The sequence below is a fragment of the Falco biarmicus genome, chromosome 13, assembly GCF_023638135.1.
Source record: "Falco biarmicus isolate bFalBia1 chromosome 13, bFalBia1.pri, whole genome shotgun sequence".
NCBI classification, from domain to species: domain Eukaryota; kingdom Metazoa; phylum Chordata; class Aves; order Falconiformes; family Falconidae; genus Falco; species Falco biarmicus.
In genome coordinates, this window is record NC_079300.1 from 28639260 (window position 1) to 28662415 (window position 23156).

A 23156-nucleotide genomic window follows, 5' to 3' on the forward strand; every position below is an offset into this window, starting at 1 on the left:
AGACTTCAACCCTCCCACAATGCCGTGATTTCAAGAGCACAGAGTAAGTCAGGTTTTTGCTTAAACTGAAGGACTGTATTGTTAAGACATGGCAGTCCGCTCCATTTGGGTGTCCTTGTTTAATACCTGCACAAGTCAGAGCTGCGTTGACCCATTGGGGATGGGGGTGCTTTAGCCCTGCTGCTTGTATTGCCAGGGTGAAATAAACCAAACGTGACAGCAGTCAGTGACAGCTGGAGTGCCCGTGATGAGAACAAGGTGCCTGTGCCACTCCTCGCAGACGCAGTACTACGTGTTTTAGGAAGAAACAATTCAAGGACTGAGCAAAAATGCCTGTTCAGTGATGCTATGCTGCCCTCACGTGGGTATTTCAGAAATAGCCCACTCTTTAATCCCGACCTGCACTAAACTAATGTTTTAAAACACTCGGGTATCTCCTCCAAGAAAGCCCCTTGCAATCACAGTGATTTTTTTAAATCATTTTCACGGCCTGGGCAGCCTGTGAGGCCGGGGGGGCAAGAGGAGGTCCCGGCCTCGGCCGCAGCCTCCGCCAGCCGGGCGGGCAGCACCATCTCCACGCGGCACCGGCGCTGGCTCCTCTGAAGGCTCGTCAGGCTGTGACCCTCTCGGGACGGACTAGCTCCCGAGCCCGGCGGGGCGACCACCGCAGGCCGCGGCCAAAAGCCAAGACCTCCCCTCAGCGGCGGTGGGGGTGGGCGGGGCCTCGCCTCAGGGCGGGCGGCGGTGGGCGGGGCCTCATCTCAGGGCAGTGGGCGGGGTCTCGCCTCAGGGCCTGTTGCGCGGGGGGTGTAGGCGGGGCCTGGCACGCGCGCGCGGGCTCGTCACTTCCTCTGCGGAGAGCGCTGGCGCCGGGGACGGTCGGGTCGGGTCGGCGCGGCGGTGGCGGGGAGCGGTGCGACGGGACGATGAGCGACAGCGGGGAGCAGAACTACGGCGAGCGGGTAATACACGGAGCCTGAGTGCGCTGCCCGGCCGCCCCCCCCCCCCGCCCCCTTTCTGGGCGGCGCGGCCTCCCCCGTGGCCGCGGCCCGGGCGGAGCGGGTGGCGGAGCCGCCACGGGAGGGGCCGCTGCGGCGCGGCGGGTGAGGAGGCCCCGGCGGACGCGCGTGAGCAGGCCCGACGGGACCGGGGCTTAGCGGGGGAAGATGGCGGCCGGCCCGGCCGGGAGGGCGGTAGGGGCGCGCGGCGGGGACGCTCTAGCTGCCCGCCCGCCGGCGCGCTCCATGGTGAGTCTGCCCGGCGCCATCTTGGGCTGGTGACCGGGCGCGCCGGAGAGGGACAAAATGGCCGAGGGCGGCGGGGCGGCGTGTCCCGGGCCCTGCCGCTGCGCCCCCGCCGGCGCGACTCGACCCGGCGGGGCTGCCGTGTCCTTGCCCCGAGCGTGGTGGGGCACGGGCTGTGGCGGGGTCTCCCCCGGGCCTCCCGCGGCAGTGCTGGGGGTGCGCGGCCCTTCAGGCCCCTCCGAGCTCGCAGCTGGGCTGCGGCGGTCTCGCCTGGTGCCGTGGTGCCTCGTCCTCCATCCCCCAGCCCCGTTAGGTAACGTTTGGGTAGGGAAGGAAAATCCCGAGCTGATAGTAGTGTGTGAGCCTTTCTTATACTCCACCAAAGCTGCATTGCAGTTCACTTTCGGTGAATTACTTCATAAATTGAGCTCTGATTTCCTGCTCCTCTCACTCGCTTTTAAAATACTAACTCTGCCTCTTGCTGTAGTTGCAGTCTTGCATCCAGGTGGCTTGGTCTCTCGTTTAATGTAAATATGATTGCAGTAGTCGAAGGGTTAAATCTCAGCCTGAACGGGCTTAGTGCTAGGGCAGTTTTGTGAAACCTGCAGTAGACTGTTCTTTTAAGCTGCATAGCAACTTCGAGATGTTACTGTCTGGATGGAATTTTACCAATACCGCAGTAGATGACTTGCTACACTTTTCTTTTTTGGTGTACATCTGCAATACAGATTACTTACATAGTTGTTTTTTCTTTAGTGAATCAGTCTTGTTTTCCTTTGTGGTCTTTAATTTCTACTGCAACAAAGTGCAGTGCAGGGGTCAATACTGTGTTTTGGGGGTTTTTTTCCAGCATTAGTTCGTAACTTTTTAACTTACTGTGGCATCAAAGGGAGTTGTGGAGGTGATCAGTAGTTTAAACTTTAAACCTTTATTGGAAGTGGCAAAAAAAAAAATATGTAATGATTCTGAGCACAAAATTGCAGTGTGTTGCAGTGTCTTTCTTTGAATATGGTCCTTTCTTACTCAGATGCACTATAATAGGCTTTAATAGTATGAGTGTTTCTACATTAAGGTAGATTAGAAAAAATTGGTCTCCAGGAAGCTAAAAATACTAGATGGAAATGAATGCTGAAAGATAGGGATTAAAGAATAGACTTGTACCACCCCCAGTGTTATCTCTTCATTGGTGTCTTCATGTCACTCTTAAAACTGGTATAATTTTAGTGAGGGAGTATTACTTCTGACTTGCCTAAGGTGGGTTTATGTGTGTTAGTCTTTAAAAAGTTGATTTAATTGCTGTTGTGCCTATCAGACTGAAAAACCAGTTAAAGATGGTAGCCTGACTAGAGTAAAGTTTGCCAGGGGATAACCTGCATTGTATTCTCAATCAAAATGAGTGGAAATGTTAAAACCTTTGTAGCCAAGTCTTTGAAACATAATTCAGGGTATGATAGGACAGCGATTGCTGTCCCACCTGCTTTTCCATTCTGTCTCTTCTATACTTAAAAATAATATAAATTATGTGCAGGCAGTCTTCACAACTTTTGTTGTGAGTTGTTTGTAAGTTGTTTGCAGTTTACTTGTTTGTAAAATTAAAAGATAAAAACGATAGAGCTGCGAGCCTGCTATCTCAGACTAGATCAGGGAGTGCCTTTTCTAATGCTATTGCTAGTGTTATTTATGATATTTTTTGCTTACTTAAGGCTTATATTTTACTGAGTCAGTGGCTTTCTACTCTTTCAAGCTGGAAGTGCTAAGGTCTCTGCAGAGCAGAAACAGTGTTTGGATAAATAATGTAGGATATGAATTTACAACTGTCTGTTAAGCTGTTCCAGGTCTGTGCTGCCAACAAGAATTTTGCTCCTGAAAATGTGTTCCTGTTTTCTGCTTTGTACTAGTGTTTGTATAGTCAGATCTGGGAATTAAATCAGATTTATTTTTTTTTTTATTTCTGATTCAGCTTCCAGCTGCATTGGTTTGCAGGCTTGACTCGATAGTGTAGCCACGAGTCCTAATGTCAGCCTTGGGGATGAAGAAGTACCAAGTGCTTTTTGCAAGTAATGGGACTTGCTATTTCATCAGCAACACAAACTTAAACTGGCTAATGTCACAGTTTAAGAAGAAAAAAAATCCCCAGTCATATTCTCTTTTACAGTTTATACTCCATTGTGGGATTAAACTCTGAAATATTTTTTTTTAACTGAAGAGTCTATATGCAACCAATACTTCAGATACCGGAATATATTTCCAATACTGTCAGTATGTTGTAATTGCCACATTTTTTCAAGTCACTTTTGTTTTCTTTTCTTTCATTGAAATTGTGCTCACTGAAGTGCCTGTGATTGAGGCATGGAAGGGTTGGAAAGAAGACTAGTGAAAGGAAGAAATAGTGAGTCTCATCCTGTGAATTAGTGCTGATAATGATTACTTGGTATGTGTCTCTGATCAGAAATTGTTTAACATGGTAGTCAGGCTTGTTTGTGGTTTTTGTTTTTTTTTTTATCAGAGCAACTTGAATGGTATAAATGCTCAATTTATAGGTCTACTTACAAGGTACTTAACACACATTCTTTTTTTCAATGCTGATTTTATTAATAACTTGTGGAAGACTAAGGAAGCCGTTTGAGAAGGTTAAAAGCAATCTGGGAGCTTGATGCCATGAAAATGATAGGTCATTCTCTGTGTTCTTCCTTCAGATGGCACTTGATCTAACAACTTGGTGGGCTGATTCAGTGTCCTAAGCTGTTAGAAAATAGTTGCTTTTTGCTGATGGGTTGGTTTCTTGCCAGCTTGGTGCAATGAATGAGCCCACAGGGTCAGCGCAAGTGGCAGAGGTGGTGGGAGGAAGCTGGGCTTCCATGCTCATGATCTGTCAGCTTGATTTTTTTTTTCAAAACACACGGGTTTTTTGGTGGAGAAACACATAATTCTGTTTAGGATTTTAAAGTACTAATAATTTTATTTGGCTGTGTCTTACATTATGAAGCAACTGAAATCTGTAACTTGTATTCTTGTGAGGAAGAACAGATCTCAGAAGTGCAAAGAACATGCAGTCCGCACTTAAATACGCTACAGCTGCTTCTGTCCATGGAAACCTGTTCTATCTACTGCCCCCAAAATAATCCTGCTGTTGTGACTTTCCCTGTTTATAGAGTAGATGACCGTTACGCATCTTCAGAAATGTGCTCAGAGGTGTTAAGAAAACCGGCCCTACAGTATTACACATTGTTTTTAAGATGCTTAAAGTATGGAAAAAGTAACTTGGAAACCACAGGCATGGGCTTCGGGGATTCCACTTGAATTCCAGTAATGCCTGATGAAGGGGAAGGGTTGTTGGTGAAGATCAAGGGATCTGGCAGTTCTTAAATCCACGCTTCACAGAGTCAAGGTTAGGGGGAAAACATGGTTATTTCATAGGGAACACCAGTCTTTATCTGCTTACCAGCAGTGTTTGAATACAAGTAGGATATAGAAGGTTGTTTCTTCTTGTCTTTGTCTACCTGTCATGACAGGAGCCCACTTTGGCATTTTTTTAAATAAACTTACAAGTCACAAAGTGAAAGAGCAAAAAGTAGAAAAAGAAAATGTATTAAGAACAGAGGCAGATATTGGAAACTCCCATTTAAGTGAGCTGTGGGAGTGGCTTGTGTGAACCCCCAATGAGCGTCAGTGTAACTGGTTGTAAACTAAGTTTGGAGTTCTGCAGACTGCTAGTGCTTGAAACTGGGTAGGGAGGATTTCCTGGGGGATGGGGTGGGGAGGGTAACAACTTTGAAATTTTAGGGGTTATTACTAGTCTTAGTAAATATCCGTAATATGCAATTAATTCCTTTCAGGCTGTAAGTAATAAAGAAGTGGTATAATCCTATACAATGGGGTAGATTGAAGATAAAGGTTTTGAAGAAGGATGATCTGGAAACAAAATGTGGATGTTTAAAAACTAGAAAATGTTGTAAAGTCCAAAGGAGCTGGATGAAAATAAACCAGCTGTTTTAATTTTCTGATTTACATATACAGTTGTCTTAGGGTGTTTTTTTCCCAAGTTTCAGATCTTGTGTCCAGTTTCGACATCAATCTTAAAGCAAATCTTTAGCAAAGATTGTCCAAAAAAATGTATCTGATTAAGACTTCAGTCATTTCTTTATGTATGCTAATACCATTTCTCCACCAGTTTCTTCAAAGCTCATTGAGTTCTACAAACTCTACAAAGGGGGTATGGGCTATGTTTATGGGCAAGATCCTCCCTAATGCTTCCCTCCCATCCTGTGTTTGTGTCCTTTTCAATACTACACCACCTGTGTTTGAACATGGCTCCTTCTGTCAAGCATGAATCTGTCAAGAGATTTATGTTTTGTGATCAGAAGTATGCTTCCTCAAATGAAGTACAGTCTTAGTTCTGAGTTTTAGCCCTTCAATCTTGCTTTGTCCAACACTTGTGTTTTTAAAAGAGCTGAAGACTTCTTACAACTAGATTAATACATTAACTCAGAACTCATGTTCATGGATCATTTGCTTTTGAAGGTAGCAATAGGTTGGGGTTGAATTCATTATTTGCAATTTAAATTAGTTCTCAACATTTGCACGGCCCTTTGCAGGGTTAGTATATGAGGTGGCTACAATTTAAAATACCTGCTTAAACATTTTGACAGAAGAGAATATGACCAACTTCGCATTGTTTCTGTTGTTTTTGGTATTAATTGAAAATGTGCTTTATCCTGCAAGTTGGGTTTCCCCCTGCCTGTGCAACCCCCCACCCTTCCCCAGTACTGTATGGGAGGCAACTGTAGATAGCTAAACTTTAAGGTCTATGGATGCAGTTTAAGTACAATTAAATTTTGGATTAGCAAATGCATTTCTGAATGCTTAGTATGGAATGCCCATTAAGTTGAGTGTTCAGGTTAAGAGATGTTACAAAGATAATTATTTTTTGAGAAAAATCTGGTGCTCTGGTGGTGTTAGTGAGTGTTCTTGATCAGAATTGATGTAAAATTAGAATTGTTTTTAGAAAAAATAGAATTCTGAATTTTAAATTTTCTCTAGTATCTTGAAATAAAGAATATATTCTAGTGTGTTTGAAGTGTTTAAGCTGTATGAATGAAGTTAAGCGTTATACTGGTTTAAAAAAAGTAAGTGCTAATTAGGTTGTGTCATTACCAGAGAAGATTACAAGTAAAGAACAGAATAGCTGGGATATTATCCCAGAACAGTGTTAGAGTTCATTGCACAGAATTGCATTTTCAGTTGGTGGACAATTATGATTTACTTGGAAGCATGAAGCCTGCATATGTAATCACACTTGTGCAGGCAGAGTAGGGGTGTGTGTGCTCATAAACCTTTGGATTAAGCCTTCAAAACTGCCAGAATGTCCCAAAAAGTAACATAATTGTAAGTCATTGAAGAAACAACTGCATTCAGAAAGCACATCAGTGAGTTGCTCTAGCTGCAGTAGGGACCTTACTTAAGTTACTTGTTGATTTTTGTCTTGAGTACGTGGTAGACCGTGCAAAGTATTTTGAGTTTTCTAATGCTAGAATTCATTAGTAGATACTCAGTTGATCCACTGTGCATTTGCTATTAAATAAAGGCATAAATAGTGAATTCAGTTACTTAGTAATAAGTTAAACTGAATTAACGGAAACTGTTTATAAAATAGTAGGGCATTTGGTAGATTCAGTTCTTGAACTGCATATATATTAAAAGTCCACAAAACATTTTTTTTCTAGTTTCAGTTTTGGCACTAGATTTTATCCTGGAGTTTTTAAATATTCTTCATCCTGTTCTTTTTCTATTAAGGTTAATGTTGAAGAAGGAAAATGCGGAAGTCGCCATTTGACAAGTTTTATAAATGAGAATTATTTGAAGCTCAGGAATAAGTGAAGCTGAAATTTGAAAAAAAAGAAAGTGAATGCATGCTATTTATCAGACCAGAAGTCCCACTTGTAGAATATTGAGCAATTTGTGTGAAGTGGGGAAGATGAAAGAAGTCAGAATTTGAAACGGAAGAATGAAGAAAAGGAATAAAAATGAAGTTAAGATAAGAAGTAATCTGGAATCTGAAAGCACTACGCTAAGTAATTACTAGTCTGTTTATGTGTCCCTGTATATTTTGCTAAACATGCATGCATTATCTGTTTAATAGCAAAAGTATATGCAGGGTAAAGAAGTGTCTACCAGGGAAAAAAAAAAAAAAAAAAAAACAAACCACAACTTCTTAAAAATCTAGGCAGTTCTAATGCCAACTGCCCGGACACATAGATATGAATTTTTACCATTTATTTCACTGGAGCTTGTTTACAGACCTTAGGTAAACGAGAAATTGTGTACAAATTAGGCTTTCAATATCTGCGTGCAGGAATCCCGTTCTGCTTCCAGAAGCGGAAGTGCTCATGGGTCTGGCAAGTCGGGGAGGCACACCCCTGCAAGATCTCGATCTAAGGAGGATTCCAGGCGTTCCAGGTCAAAATCTAGATCCAGGTCTGAATCCAGGTGAGTTTACTTCTTTTACCTCTTCCTCCTCTTCAAGTTGGATGGTTATGTTGGAGGTGAACTGAAGTCCAGTTTAGCCCATTTCTGTTTCCAGAGATAATTGGTGATCTGTGGGCATTGAATACAAAGGGGCATGTGTGGTTTCAGAATTGGAAAAGCTAAACTATCAATTTAGATCTTTTTGCAGCTTTTTCTAAGAGGTAGTCAGCTGTGTAGACTTGTATCTCTGCTGATCTCTTGAGTTCACAGGTGGCCAGCCTTTTAAGTCTTAGAATAATGGCTAGTTCCTGAGTTTGAAGTGTTAGGGTTTGTTTGTCTGTGCATTAAAAGAAATGGGTGCATCAGCAGATTTTCAGTTTTAGGTCTTATTAATGTATTACACTTTCTCACTGGAAGCAGTGATGTTTCTGGAGTAGTTAATGGTGTATTCCCTGAAAAAGAAGCAGTAGAGGTAAATGTGAATTTCAACAGACATCTGTCTGACCTTTTAAATAACTTTCAAGTCGAATGGATACATAACAGTCTGGGAAGCTTCAAAGATTAGATCGCTTTCCAAGCTCTCAAAAGTTGTGGAGAAAGTAGCTTGTTTATTGTATTTGTTACATGTCAAGGCAAATGTATGCTATGAAAATGCCTTTTGCACACTATTACCTACCCTTATACTCTTGATAAAAAAGCTGTATGCAGTGACGGAATTCCTCTTAAAACTGTTATAAAAACAGACATAAAAATATGCTGATAGTCTAGAAATCAGACTGTAAATGTCACTGCTAGCCACTTTACATTGGCTTTACCAGCTGTGTCGTGTAAGAGGTGCATTTTAATGAAGAATGAATAGAGGCAACAAAACCTGTAAATGGGTAAATTATGTTATTTTCTAAAGAGTCCAGATAATTGAGTGCTGACTACAGAAATTAATGTGGTTGTAGTTTCTTTACTCATTCATAAGCATTCCGGTTAAAAAATGTAGGGCTTAGCATGGGATTTCTAGTTGAGCTGTTCAGAATATACTTTATGTGTATAAGCAATGAATTAGACTTGACAAAGCCTGGGAGTCAGGCTGGAGGAAGGCTGTCAAGACTGGAAGATAGTGTTTTCCCTCTATCAGTGCTGTTTAGATCTCCTTGCAAGGTCAAAGTGATCAGTTTTGGAAGGCTTTTGTGAGAAGGAAGATACTTGGGAAACTTTGACAGCAGAGGAATGGTTTGGTTTTCTTTTGTGTACTTCAGACAGTGTCACAAGTGTCAAATCATGCACTTGTAGTCCCTGTAGTGTAAGAATAAATATGTCAAATTAAATGAATAAATACTTGGTAGAGTAAGACTGCTGTATAAAGTATGGAATTGCGTTAGTGAGGAATTCATAGCACGGCTCAGGAAGTGTCCAGACCAAAAAAACCCCGACCAAGCAAGTCAGGACCGAGCCCCGCATATCCTTCTGCACTTTAATCCACAACTGCTAGGGATTTCACACTTCTTTAAAGCACCATGTTTTTCTCACTTGTGGAATAACTATAATACTGTGTAAGAATGCGACTGCAAATGATATAAAATGCTGGAAGAAGCAAATACAGGATCTAGAATTTACAGGAGACCTGGCAAATCATTTACAAGAAATCTTATTCAATTAAATCATTACAAGAAATCAATTTAAATGATAAACTGGCCACTGAGTTTTTGATGAACAAAAATACAAGCCTAAGACTACCACGTCTTCCTGAGCATTTAACAGCTGTCTTGAAAATGCCTATGGCTGGAAATACTGGAAGTATATTGCAGAATAAAAGTGTGTGTGTTAGCAGATTTGGGCAGAATTGTGTCAAGGCACGTATTTAGAACCAACATACTTGTATCTCTTTTCAGTGCTGTCACACATTTGAATGTGATCACGAGCAGATCATCTAACTCTGGCTCTCAACAGAGAAATAACCTTGTGAGAACTTTCATAACTCTTAGTAGTTTCTGTTGCAAATGTATTTTTGAGTTACCAGCTTTATAAATTAAACTTTGATTTGGGAACAAATCTGTGTCCTGCGTATTTTATCAGTTGGGGTGTGGATACATGTGGTTTAATAATATGCTTTTATTGAAGTTCTCAGCAGCAGCGTAGCAAGCTTGTTATCTTTGGCTGACTCTGTGAAGTCTAAAGAATTCTTAATGAACAAATAGGATTTTCAGGTGTGGTGGCTTTGCAGCAAAGGAGAATAATGGTAGTATGATGTTTAAGGCAGCATATCAACAGTGCCTATTTAAAGTAAGCCTCATTCTCCTGCATAATGGATTGCCTATTGTAGAAGTGTCCAGCTCTTCTTCAGTGTAATGGGTGCATTCTTTCACCTGGAACATCAGTCCTGTGTTTGCTTTTAATTTTTTCCCTATGTCAGCAGTTGAAATGTAGCTGTATGCATGTGATGAACTTCTTTATTAGTAGTAGTATTATTATTATTTTTCTTTCTTTACTGTCTTCCCTGCCTCAGGGAACTTCTCACTTTTTTTACTTTCTGTTGCCAAAAATAATTTATTCTTTCTAAATATGTAGTTAGAAGTGTTGTAATGGGACATGCTGAAGTAATTTCTCCTGGACATATATACATGTTTCAAGGTGAGGAAGACAGAACTTAGTTGGCTCACTTCTTAGGATGCTGAAGGCATTTTTTTAAGGAGGCCTGTAATGTGCGGAGTATATACTGGTGCAGTTTGACCGTCTGGTGACACACCTAGTGAGAAATCCTGACTGTAGAAGAAGCTGTTAAATGCTCAGGAGTGAAAAACGGGTTCAGGTTAAGAGCTTCATTCATGCCAGCGTAGTGGTGGTGGCGGTACTGTGAAACATGGCTGTGCAATGATGCTAGCTTGTGGTCTTGGTCAGTGCTTATCTGCCTTGGCTTCCACAAACTAGAGGAGGGACACTTTAAACACAAACAGGAGCCCAAAGATTAACAATTTATGACTTAAGAGCCTTTGAATATTGAACAGTGTATTGAATTTCTTAGCCTTGCAGTGATTGTTTTTGAGTAGTGTGTAGATTATTCAGTGACTGCAATCAGCAGGCCAAGCGCAGGCGTAATATTCCAGTTTAAGTGGCTGCCCAGCTTTTCAGCTAAGATTGTCTGTGTTTGGAGGGCTGAGGGTTTACTAGAAGGAATTGGAGTGTTTCAGAACATCATGTCCACAGACCTAGTGCTGTCAGAAAACATTTCTGGAACTGTTATGAGGCCTGGGCCGAATAGCGAGCAGTTGCATCTTTGCCTAAATAAATTTGAAGTATGAACACGTGAACATTCATGAACAGCTAATGGTAAATAACTGTTGAAATACCAAAAGTTACATAAAGCCTACTAGAGCTTAATTTCTTCAGTTTTGTTAAGCTTTATTTCAAGGGCATTTGCCAGGTTTCTGTGTTTGTAATTAAGCACTGTATAAAAGGTGTATTTGCTTTTTAGTGTTGCTGAAAGCGGTGATAGAATAAGCAGAAGTGTGCATCTGTGCAGTCATGCATGCTTTATGTTAACAGGAGTAAATATGACTTATGTCCTTAAAAGAAAGCCACCCCAGCTATTTTTACTTAAATGATACTGTAAATATTGTGAATAATCTAAGTAAATGCTGTGTCAAGACAGAATAGCCTTGTTATAGAAAGTTACAAGCTATTGAGGAATTATAAGCTGACTAAAATGGAAGTTGAGTTCCTGTTCTGCAGTAGAAATGCTCTGAAAGCATCTGCAGTAATCTTAAGTACACAGTCCTTGAGTAGTGATAAATAACTGAATCATGTGATACTGCAGGTTTTTGGAAAACAGTTACTTGGGCTTTTTGTTTAGGAATATCTTGAGATATTGTTGAAGGGTTAAAAAGCCCAAACAAACCCAACACTGTACCTTTTTCTTTTTTCTTTTTTTCCTCAGATCTAGATCAAGGAGGAGTTCCCGTAGACACTACACAAGATCACGCTCTCGTTCCCGCTCTCATAGGAGATCCAGAAGTAGGTCTTACAGTCGGGATTATCGGCGACGACACAGTCACAGCCATTCACCCATGTCTACTCGCAGACGTCATATTGGAAACAGGGTATGTCTTGTTACAGAACTAGATGGCTTGTACATAGTCCTGAATACATCCTGAAATCACTCCATTAGTTGGGGGTTTCCAGAAACACATTCTGCTTCCTGCTCAAGTTTGTTTAAAAGATATTGTTGAGGTCAGTTGTCATTTGACTTTTGGTAAACCATGGATCTCTCAAGTTTGCTTAGGATTGTGGAGTGGGGGTGTCTTGTTCATCTGTCTTTAACAGACTCTTTTAGAAGTGCTACCAGTGTAAGCTGTTGTCACTACACCTGCTGTAACAAATGGTTGAATGTATGCAGCAAAGGATGGGGGTAGAATTAGGAGGGAAAAACATTTGTGCTTTTCTTGATTAGAAAGCCTGGGAAGCTAAAATGTTTAGCTAAAAGCTGTTTTGATGGTGCCCTTATTAAGGGAGCATGCAAACCTGTGTGCTTTTAGCTGCTTTACAGGCTCAGGTGGCTAAGCATGGTGTGGTTTGTGCTGAAGTGGGGAAACAGTGGTAACTAACACAGAGGAGGATATGATCCAGGTCTCTGTATGTATGTATCCCTCCACATTCAACAGTCATCAGTGAGCCTTTGGAGGGGAAACTTAAAATACTCAGTACCTATTATGTGCACTGAGTACCCTGAGGAATGCAAAGTATTCTTGTGGAAGGAGGCTTCTCTATCTGTAGGTTTGATTGTAATAGTGTCTATTACCAAGTTAACCCAGCCTGAATCTCAGTTGTATCTTGCTTTTGTTGTGAAGATCTGACAGTCACAACTTGTGAAATACTTTGCACTGCAAATACAAGCAATTTTATTCTGGTGTCTGTTTGTCCCTTCCTTTAGGCAAATCCTGACCCAAATTGTTGTCTTGGTGTGTTTGGATTGAGTCTGTACACCACAGAAAGAGATCTGAGAGAAGTTTTTTCCAAGTATGGTCCAATTGCTGATGTTTCCATTGTGTATGATCAACAGTCTCGGCGTTCGAGAGGATTTGCATTCGTGTACTTCGAAAACGTTGAGGATGCTAAGGAAGTAGGTTGGGGTTCAGCAATGTATGTATGGCATGTTTGCTGTGTTTCAGTTGGTGGGATGTATGTTCTTTAACAGGATAGAGCCTGCAGAAACTCAGCCTAAGAAATACGTGGCACCTCATAATAAATACTAGTCTTAGTTCAAAAGATACCCCCTGTGTACCACAGAGCGGAGAGGCATGAATGCTGGTCCCAGTGCGGGCTGAGTTGTATAATTCACAAAAGCAAACTTCAGGCTAGCACAGTGCAAGCGATGCCAACAAGAAGATAAAAGCACCACCTCTCTGTTTAAATATGAGATGAGAATTCCTTCCTGAGTCCACATGTGATCTTACATTTAGTACAGGCATGTTCAGAGTGGGCCAGACAGCCATTTCAGAGCTCTGTAGGAGCACTAATGTGCATTCTGCTGACTAATGCTTCAGTCTGAAAGGGGCGTGGGGGGGGAAATCTTTTCTGAAAATAAAAGGCCAGGCTGTTTGTGGCTTCCTGGTGCCTGCAAGTGTTCCTGGGAAACACTGAGGGATTCAGTAAACTGAAGCGGTGTCAATACCATATAACAAATTACGGGATTTGTGCTTAGAAGTGCTATATAATGAACAGGGAATTCTGTACTCCAGGTATGGAATACTACACTCAGGCGAGCCCTTGGAGAGCACTATAACTCTCTAACTAGGCTTATATTCTGCATAAATTCCACTACTTCAAAGTCTATAGTGTCATCTTTTCCAAATTTGGCAGGAAGGCTTCCATGTTAGGTTGGAGCTTTGGACAAAGGTCCTGCTACTTGACAGAAAAAAACCCATTGGTTTTGGGTCAGGGGTTTTTGGTTTTTTGGTGGTTTTTTTTTCTTTCATATTTACTTGTGACTCGGATATTACTGTATTCAAGATCATGGTAGCTTTTGAGGATGTATGGGAGGGGAACAAAAAACTCCAGTCAACATAAGCGTTCTTTTAACTTCTAAATATTTTGCTTCATGTTGTGTGTTGGAGTAGTTACAACTCCCTATGTAAGCATATTCAGAGGTTTCCCTTAATCATGTTAGAAACAGAGGCACTGAAAGAATTGTTAAATTACGTTCCTTCCAGGCCTTTTATGCAGTTTAAGTCACATTTTAAGTGGTTACTGAAGCTTATATCCAGCTGGCCTAGAATGTCTACAGTTTATGTTCAGTGTTACACATAAGGCATAAGTGAAACTTAGATGTGCATCCTGACTGAGCCATTTTAGGACTTCTCTTCATATTCGAAGCAGTGTTTAGAAACTTGTGTTGGTAGTAATGTTCATACCAATTGTATTTTATCACTCTGTTTAGGCAAAGGAACGTGCCAATGGAATGGAGCTGGATGGAAGAAGGATCCGGGTAGACTTCTCCATAACAAAAAGACCTCACACACCTACCCCTGGAATCTATATGGGAAGACCCACTTAGTAAGTGATCTGTGTGGGCTTTTTTCCAAACCAGTTTGTGATAGGATTGTCTTGTGTTCTGTTAAAAACTGTTCTGTATCCCCTCTAGGAGACCTGATTCTATGTGTTTTTCCTAGTTAATCAGGCTTTTGCATTAATGCGCTGTTCTGAAAGCTGTTTCCTTGCTTATGGCTTGTGTGCTGTACATTATGTAGCTGTTTCAGTACTAGGAAACTAAAACACAAAAATCACTGTTGATGCCTAATACTTTTTTTTAAAAAAAAAAGTCTCCTTAACAAGGGCTGTGCTAACACTGATGCGATTATCTGGCAAAGCTTCTGAAAACTAAAAAAAACCAATAACCTGATAAAGGAGGCTTTTCAGTATTTAAAAAAGAAACAACAAAACTACCTGTGGACAGCCATCAGTAATAATGCCTATCTCTTCAGCTCTTTAGATAGGAGGGATTAATTTATATAGCACCTGTTGGTGACTGATCCAGGGTTTGCTGAATTACAGTGAACAGAAACCCATATTCATTAGTTAATGCAGCCCAGGCAGGAGCTATCTAAAAATCTACAATAAGATATTTTTTTTTATGATTTCTAACTTGTTTTAAGTTGTTATCCTGTGCATGTTCAAATATCAATGTCTTTTTGCAAGCTCAAGTTTTCAAGAGTGGATTAACAAATACTAATTGAGCAGCTGTGTGGCGCAGTTTGCTCTCTCCACAGAGTATACTTCTGACTTGGAAGTTGCCAAGAATGTAAATTGTTTTCCCAAAGACTTCAGCTTATGGTATTGGTGGTTAGGTAGCTGTGTTGAGATTGCAGATTATTTTTTAAGCAGAAAGTTATTCCATAAAGAGCTTTCTGCAAGTTAAAAGTGGATGAAGAGTTGTCATAGAAGGGAATTCCTCATATGCCTGTGATAGCAAAAGGTTAAGAGTTTTCAGACCAAGGAGGAAAGTAGCTGCCTTTAATAATGAAATGCTTGAACTTTTAAGTAGTTCTGTTCCCATCTGCACAGATGGGAAAGTGGGAGTGTTCACAACCATTTCAGCTGCAAGGATGCGAGGTAATAATATACCCAGTTAAAATGCTGTATACTGAACTGGCTGTATGCCTACTGAAAAGCACTGCAAAGGATACTAATGTTTTACGTTTTATTAAATGTAATTCTCTTTCACTCCTTGTAGTGGCAGCTCACGACGACGAGATTACTATGACAGAGGGTATGACAGAGGATATGATGATCGTGACTATTACAGCAGGTCATACAGGTGAGGCAGTATTTTTAATACTGGACTGCTTTTTAACCTGTGCTTTCTCATCTACATTTCTACCTATATGTGTTAAGGAATTAATCCTACATATATATGCCAAAATATTTTTGTGTTCACTGTCATTCTAAAATCTTACTATGAAATACTTACCAAAGTGACTGCTCAGTACAAATCAGATCAGTCAAAGAAATACTTCGTAATGTTTAATCTGTGGCATGAGTTAGTCCCTAATGATTTTTTTAATCTGCATTAAGTTTGGGGGGAAAAAGTATGTTCTCTGTACTTTCATTTTAAAAGAATCTTTTGTTAGTTCATCTGCTGTCATTGAAGTGGTGGGAATACAGGTGCAAATGTAATACTTGAGATGGTATTATAGTGCCAACCTACATTTTCAGCATGGTGTAGTAGACAAAAAGTGGGAGATGTCAGTGGTCATTAGTGTCCTCTACTAACAATCACGGCACCTCAGGTGTTGCCAGCAATAAGGGGACTGGAGCACTACCTGTTCTGCATTGGACATGAGCATAAACCCAGCTTTTTTTAACCTACTCTTGGGTTGGATGTGTGTGTTTTACTTGAAGGACTCACACCACCTATTTCTGTATGTCTTCAGTCTAAACTTCTGTGTTCGGTAGCATAGTAGTAGTTAGCTGAAAGAGGTGAATATTCAGGCAGCAATATACATTGTCAGAGGGCTAGGAGAGTGGATAGAAAATCTGTTGAAAACACGGTTGGTATGCGGTTGAGTTCGGTGATAAAGCAAGTTTGCTTTCTGCATTTTCCATCAAGACTGCCAACAAGGCTTGTCCCCTGGTGAAATCTTCAGTTTCTGGGACACACTAAGTTGGACACAAAACAAGAGTTCCTCTTTTTTTTTTCTCTTTTTTTTTTTTTTTGTCTGCGGTTACCCAAACATTCCTGTAGCTGCAGAATTCTATAGTAGTACTTCCTAAGGGGTTTACAAAGCTTAAATGCATCAGCAATGGGTGGATTTATGACTGTTCCCTGATGGCAACGATGTATTCATGGAAATACATGAATTCAAATTGCATTATCACATTATAACTCACAGACAAAGGAGATAATGACCTCTGTGATCTTAGCTTTAAGAGTAGTCTTCTGTTGTTTTTTGGGTATAGAAGAAAATACCATCTTTATATGTAGATTGATAGCTGTGTGGACGTTGTCAGTGGCTGAGGGCAGCTATCTCCCCCTTCCCCTCCTACTACTTTCAGATGCTTTTTCCCATGTTGTTGGCACTGCTTCCAGTCTGTTTGTTCCCTCCCTGCCTTGCTTCTAAAGTGCTTCAGTGCTGCTGGGGACAGGGAGGGGATCATGGAGCTCTACATCATCACAGGGAACACGGGAGACAAGTGTTCTGCTCACGTTTCTGGGAAGCTGTCATTAGGGTACTTCTCTGCCTCTAACAATCTGTCTTGTTGAAACATCAGTGGTTTGAACATTTTGGAGAAGTATACAGTGACAATCTGAAGTCCATACTGGTTATACAAGAATGCAGATATGTTGGGTTTACTTTGCCAGCACTTGTAGGCTTTCATATGTGGTAGTTGCCTCTTTGACCAAACTTTGTTTCAGAGCACAAGGTACAAAAATTTATTTGGGACAGTTAATGTAGTCTAGTCTCATTTAATGTACTAAAAGTAATTAACTGAAATCTAGAGGGTTAATTAACTAAAGCAGCTTGTCAGAGTCTTGGGGAGCAGAAGAGACTTGCAGCATAGCCTGCTAAGCACTCTGATACAAAGTGGTGCTTCTAGCTTGCTTCTCTCGCTTTCTGCCTTTTTTGTATGGGGTTCTGATGTAAACCAATCAAAATGGCAAAGGCACCAAAGGACCAGCAAAAGAATGTAGGGCTATGTGGTGTTTGGTGAGAGTTTATACCATCGGTCGATCTTTTGGAGGTTCTTCGTAGTACAGACTTCCTTACCCTTTCATAAAGGGTGAGGGTGTATCTTTTGTCCTTGAAATCTGTTGTTAGTTGCTTGTGTGTTCTTAAAGTGTAATATATTCCTTGTTTAGATTGTAGCGTGACCCGAAGTCTTTAGTGCTTAAGTGTTACCTCTTTTACTCCTGATAGCGAACAGTGGCTCAGATGTTTGTAAAATGCTATTAGAAATTGGAATTGTGTCGGTTCTGGGTGTATGCTAGTGAGAGTAGTTGCAGATCATGTAGTGACAGAACATAAAGTACATGATTAGATGAGGAAGAGCAGGCTATTTAAGAAGTGATGTGAGAAGATGGACTGCTTTAGTTAGTGCGCTTGTCTGAGGGTAGCATATCAGAATTCATGGCCATGCTTCAGCCCAGCTGTTGGCAGTGGTCATGTGCTAGGCGACATTCTGACCCTACATGCTCTCCTGTCCTGTGTCTGTTGTGAACTAGGGCTTTGGGGTGGAAATACTTAGAATATTGACAGCTCCAGCAAGGGTGATTTCCATTTCCTATCTTTAAAAAAACAACAACAACTGACACCCCAATGTTCTAAAGCTCACTGCAGAACCTTTCTAATATCTTCTCATAGCAGATACTGAAAGAGTGAAAGTAAGCCACAAATGGTTTGTCTGTGTCTGCTTTAAAAATATCATGGTCTGCCCAGGTTAGATACCTGCTTTCTCATCCTGCAGGTACTGATGATTTGAAGGAGAGAGAATAGCGTTGTGTATGTGGCAAGTACTTCCTTGAGGAAAGTTAGAATTGTTCAAGATGCAGTAGAGCATTGCGTACTAGTACTCCACCCAAGAAAATCAATCTGTAAAACTGCTTTGCCTGCCTTGCCCTCTGTGCAGTGAAGCCATAAAGAAAGTACAGTGTCAGATGGGAATTGTCCTGTTAAAACTTCAGTTTCTCCTCATTGCTATTGAATGCTTAATCTTGTCTGGAAAAGTATCTGTAAGCTAAAGAGTAACCTTACAAAAACCAAATAACTTGCATACTGACTATGGACCAAATGGAGAAGACGAAAAAATAATAAAAAAAGGGAGACCTGCTGATTGAAAGTGTAGTGTTTGGGGGTTCTTATCCTTCATATGATTTACAGCCTTTTTGAGCTGCTGAGAGACATCTGTGGCAGTGAGTGTTCCATAATCCAAACTTTACTTAGTCTCTTCCTGGTAATGCTTAACTGTATCTAAATCTGTGGAGGTACTAGCCCAACCACTTGATATTGTTAAATATATATAAATTTTTAAGTTCTAGGCAGCTTCTATATAAGGGGAAGCTGCATCATAGTTCTTAAATGCCCTTGTTTAAACGTGGCTGTGAAGCGTTAAAATGTAAGGATGTGGGGGTTTTTCCCTGCCTCCACCTTGGAATCAGCGTTTCCTTAGGGTGGTGAATTGATCTTGATGCTTTAAAAAAAAAAAAAAGTTTGCCTCAAGTGGGTAAGCATCTGAGAATAGAATTTGTCTTAGAAGTGAAGGCTACGTGCCGATCTTAAACTGCTGCTTGTTGGACAGTATGACATTGTAAAATACAGTATTGGTCAGTTGGAACCTGAGTCTTCTTCAGCTGTTCCTTGAAACCAAGTTTAGCCAGCTCATTCCAGGAATATGTAAAAATGAACATAATGAAGTAATTCAGCATTAACCAGTGTAGGAGCTAATGTTCTCTTGTCTTGATGTCATTTTCTTGTGCTTGATGATGACTTTTGCTTGTACAATGAACTTTTGGTTTGGTTTTGAGTTTTTCAAAAGTCATTCTGTTTTTGTATTCACAGAGGAGGTGGTGGTGGCGGAGGAGGAGGATGGAGAGCTGTTCAAGATAGGGATCAGTTTTACAGGTATGATAGGAAAGCTTTCAGTGTCTGGTCATCAGCAGAAATATTCTTATACATGATACTTTTTGAGTACTTTGAGTCACGTCTAGGGTATCTTCAAACACATTAACACAAACTGGGTGGACGCTGAACACTTCCAGCTCTCCAGTGAGCAGTGGAATTCATTTTGAAGGTTCCCTCATCGCTATGTAAAGGGATGAGGTTAGCAGAGATTCATAGAATGGTTTGGGTTGGAAGGTACCTGAAAATCACCTAGTTCCACCCCTCTGCCATGGGCAGGGTCACCTTTGACTACACCAGGGTGCTTCCAGCCTGGCCCTGGGCACTGCCAGGGATGAGGCAGCCTGTGCCGGCACCTCACCACCCTCACAGGAAAGAATTTCTTCCTAATATCTAATCTAAATCTCCCCTTTCAGTTTCAAAACATTCCCCCCTTGTACTGTCACTACAGGCCCTGGTAAAAAGTCTGTCCCCCATCTTTCTTACAAGCCTGCTTTAGGTACTAGAAGGCTGCTGTAAGGTCTGCCTGGAGCCTTCTCTTCTCCGGGCTGGACACCCCCAGCGCTCTCAGCCCATCTCCATAGGAGAGGGGCTCCAGCCCTCTGTCATCTTCCTGGGCTCCTCTGGACCTGCTCCAGCAGGCCCATGCTCTTGTGCTGGGGGTCCCAGAGCTGGATGCAGCGCTGCAGGTGGGGTCTCATGAGAGCAGAGTAGAGGGGTAATCACCTCCCTTAACCTGCTGGCCATGCTGCCTGGTGATGCAGCCCAAGATACGGTTGGCTTTCTGGGATGCAAGTCCACATTGTCAGGCCACGTTGAGCTTTTCGTCCACTGAGACCCCCAAGCTCTTCTCCTCAGGGCTGCTCTCAACCTGTTCTCTGCCCAGGTGCAGGAAAAACTTGTGATTTATGCCAAGAAGTTAATGTCCAGCATGTTGGGGAATGTGTTTTTTAATTAGGAGATTGGTAGAACTGGGCAAGAAAATGCAAAACTTGGGAGTGCCGGGATTGGAGGGGTTTGGGGTGGGGTTGGTTGTAGGGGTGGCTGCTAGTCAATTAAACTCTTAATCTTGGAACAAATCATTTAGATTAAATGTTAAGGTGTGATTTGGCTTACTCTGCTTGTTCAGGATGCTCCTGGCTTGAAACACTAAAATCACATGTAGTCAAATTGTGAATGCAAGAGAGCTTATATTTCTTCTATTAGTCCAAAGTAATAATACTCTGACTCGGTAATAGAGTATTAAGAAAAGTCAAATATTTGCTTTGTTATCCAGTAGAAATGTTGATGAACTGTTCATGTGCTCGTTACCAAGAGTGTGCTTGGGAAAGCTACCAGGACGGGGTTAGAGGTATCCACATAAAGCGCCTGCCGCTCAGCAGGCTGTAACAAAGGGATTGTTTCTGTTGCCCTTTCACAGGAGGAGATCACCATCCCCGTATTACAGCCGAGGGGGCTACAGATCTCGATCCAGATCTCGATCCTATTCACCTCGTAAGTAGTTGTAAGAGTTCACATGTCAAAAGTGAGTTTCTGCTTTGCCCGAACAGCTTCTTTTGAGCTTTTGTGTCTGTAAAGACTATTTGACTTCTAATTTTTGAACCACAGTTCCCTTTAATATGTCATTGAGCAACTGGCAACCTTGAGGACAGAGCAAATATTTAGTTTGCAGAAAAATAAACTAGATAATGCCACTTGTTAAAAAGTCTGAGGTACTGTTTCTTTCTACGAAAAAGTACGTCAACAGTTTGGTTACTCTAGGACAGCAAGGCCGAATTCCCAAGCCTCACATAGTCTTAACACTGAAACTAAATTTCCCAACATAACTTGTTAAAGAGGAGGTTAACTTCATCCAAGGTCCGAACAGTGCTGCCTTCTTTTTTTTTCTGAATTGCGTATTTGCATGGAAGATAAAGCTGCGATTTGATGGCAGAAATTTAATAAAACACAATAGCATTCCTAGCATACTCCTTTGTAATGGAGACAGAGGGAATGAATAGGTTGTGTTCTCATGTTTACCCTTTGTGTCCAAATGAAAACAAGTGTAACTGCTTTTACTGGTACGTAGGGAGGCTGCCGCGGCGGAGCTCTCGTTGTGCGCTGAGGCGGCAGCCCTGGGCATACAACAGGAATCGGGGGGTTTCCTGCACAAAGGGACTTGCTGGCAGATCTGCACTTTGTTACAGACGAATCATAAGGCGCTCGGGTCTGGTGCAGATTTGACGCGTGGCGGTGAATTCAGACAGAAATCTTGATCTGTCAATCCTTGGAAGCCTAATTGTGTGTATGTTTTGTTTTTTCTTTCAGGTCGCTATTAAAGCATGACACATAGAGGAATTTCTAGCTACAGCCTTTGAGTTGAAATTGCAACTTTGTGGACAATATTTTTATTGTCTCTTCTGTTTAAACAAGTGAACAGTGCCTAGTGAATAGGTGACTTTTACACCTTTGATGAAGACTACTTCTGTGGTGTTAAATGCTGTTTCATTCTGCGTATTTGTGTAGTTTGGTGCTTTGTTTCAAGCTGTGTTTCAAAAGGGGTATGTTTTGCATGTATTTTTTTTAGTCTCAGTTTTGACTCCTGAAAGGTTTCTATTGTAAAGACAAACTGTTCAGTTAGTTTTTTCTACTGATTCCAAGGTATTCTGAAGATCAAAACCTGTGTAAAATGCTTTCAAAAAGTGAAAAATAAAAAGAAGTTTGTTTTTTCTTTTCCTACTTAATTTTGCCAAGTTGTGGGTTGAAAAGAGACTACAACACTTGCCTGTGTATTCTGAAATAATGTTTAAAGCCCAGAAGTAAACTTCACCCTAATTCTGTGTTGCTGGGTAGTTATTCTCTAAAAGCAGCACCTCTGGGGGTGTGAACCCAGTGTGTGGAGAAGTCCGTGTGCACAATGTACAGCAGCAGGGGGAAGAGGTGTCACGCAGCAGCGCTGTGCATGTGGAGCAAGCAGTGTCCTGAACTCCTGGTAACGCTGTTGAGCTTTGAGGGGGGTAAGCTGTTAGCAGGTGGCCACCTGTGACATGTAGACCTTTAAATAAGCGGAGGGCTTTGGTGGAAGTGGGTAACCATATGCTTCAGAGGTGCCAATGAAATAACATAGAGACTACTTTGATTTTTCTTATTTCTTCACTGATGGTTGTCATCCTTTTTAAAAGTACAGCCTTAGCTGCGTATGTGGCTAAAAAGCATCATTTGAGTTACGTTGCATTCTTGCCAGCGTGGTGCCATTTTGCCTACTCGGATTCATGAACTTCATACGCATCCGGGAAGGTTCTGTGCGAGATGAGAAAGTGCCTTTTTTTGTCAGACAAGCACTTCCCTCAGCCTCGTACCGTAGCTCCAGCGGTGACTGTGCTTGAGGACCTAGGAAATAAGAGCAGTGAGGTGCTAGGCTGCATCTGCCACTGTGCTCTCAGCTTTTGAAGTTACTCTACTATTTTTTTCCTGTATGGCAATTCCCACCCTTTTTTCATGGACTAAAAGCAGTTACAGGACCCTGGGGAGCTGCAGCTCTTGCCCTTTATTTGATGATTTCCCCCGTTCCTGTATGGGAATGGAAGAGCCAGCTGCTCTCCGTGCATTTCTGTGCCATTTCTAACTGGTGGTCTCCATCATCTTGTCTCACTGTAGTTTCAGATCAAGTTGGATCTTTGTACAGAAGTTTTCAGTAACTTTCTCTGTTCTTTCAGAGGTGGGTCGGAGGAAGGACCGGGATGGCACCATGGTATTCCATGGGAACTGTGGGTTTAGATGTAACGTGCCGATTTCTTTCTGAGCACCATCTCATGCTTGTCCCGGTTTGGTTCTCTTGAGCAGAAGGTTTTCGGGCAGTGACTCCCAA

At 41.7% G+C, this 23156-nt stretch overlaps 1 protein-coding gene and 1 long non-coding RNA gene across 2 annotated transcripts; both read left to right on the plus strand.

Moving 5' to 3' along the window:
• Positions 1–805: 805 nt before the first annotated feature.
• On the plus strand, positions 806–22032 carry TRA2B (transformer 2 beta homolog). The gene is made up of 9 exons (XM_056358292.1): positions 806–962; positions 7597–7730; positions 11635–11797; positions 12628–12816; positions 14134–14249; positions 15427–15510; positions 19250–19312; positions 20730–20803; positions 21617–22032. The coding sequence occupies exons 1-9, from the start codon at positions 927–929 to the stop codon at positions 21625–21627; spliced, it is 870 nt and encodes a 289-aa protein (XP_056214267.1). The 5' UTR covers positions 806–926; the 3' UTR covers positions 21628–22032.
• Positions 969–7256, plus strand: LOC130158028 (uncharacterized). The gene is made up of 2 exons (XR_008825136.1): positions 969–1103; positions 7038–7256. It is a non-coding gene; the product is annotated as an uncharacterized LOC130158028 (long non-coding RNA).
• Positions 22033–23156: the final 1124 nt, after the last annotated feature.

Bases quoted from the DNA above. Each gene is read 5' to 3' on its own strand.
- TRA2B (XM_056358292.1), top strand. From the start codon at position 927: ATGAGCGACAGCGGGGAGCAGAACTACGGCGAGCGG. The intron at 11,798-12,627 runs GTATGTCTTGTT...CCCTTCCTTTAG, and splicing joins GACGTCATATTGGAAACAGG to GCAAATCCTGACCCAAATTG. The intron at 12,817-14,133 runs GTAGGTTGGGGT...CACTCTGTTTAG, and splicing joins ACGTTGAGGATGCTAAGGAA to GCAAAGGAACGTGCCAATGG.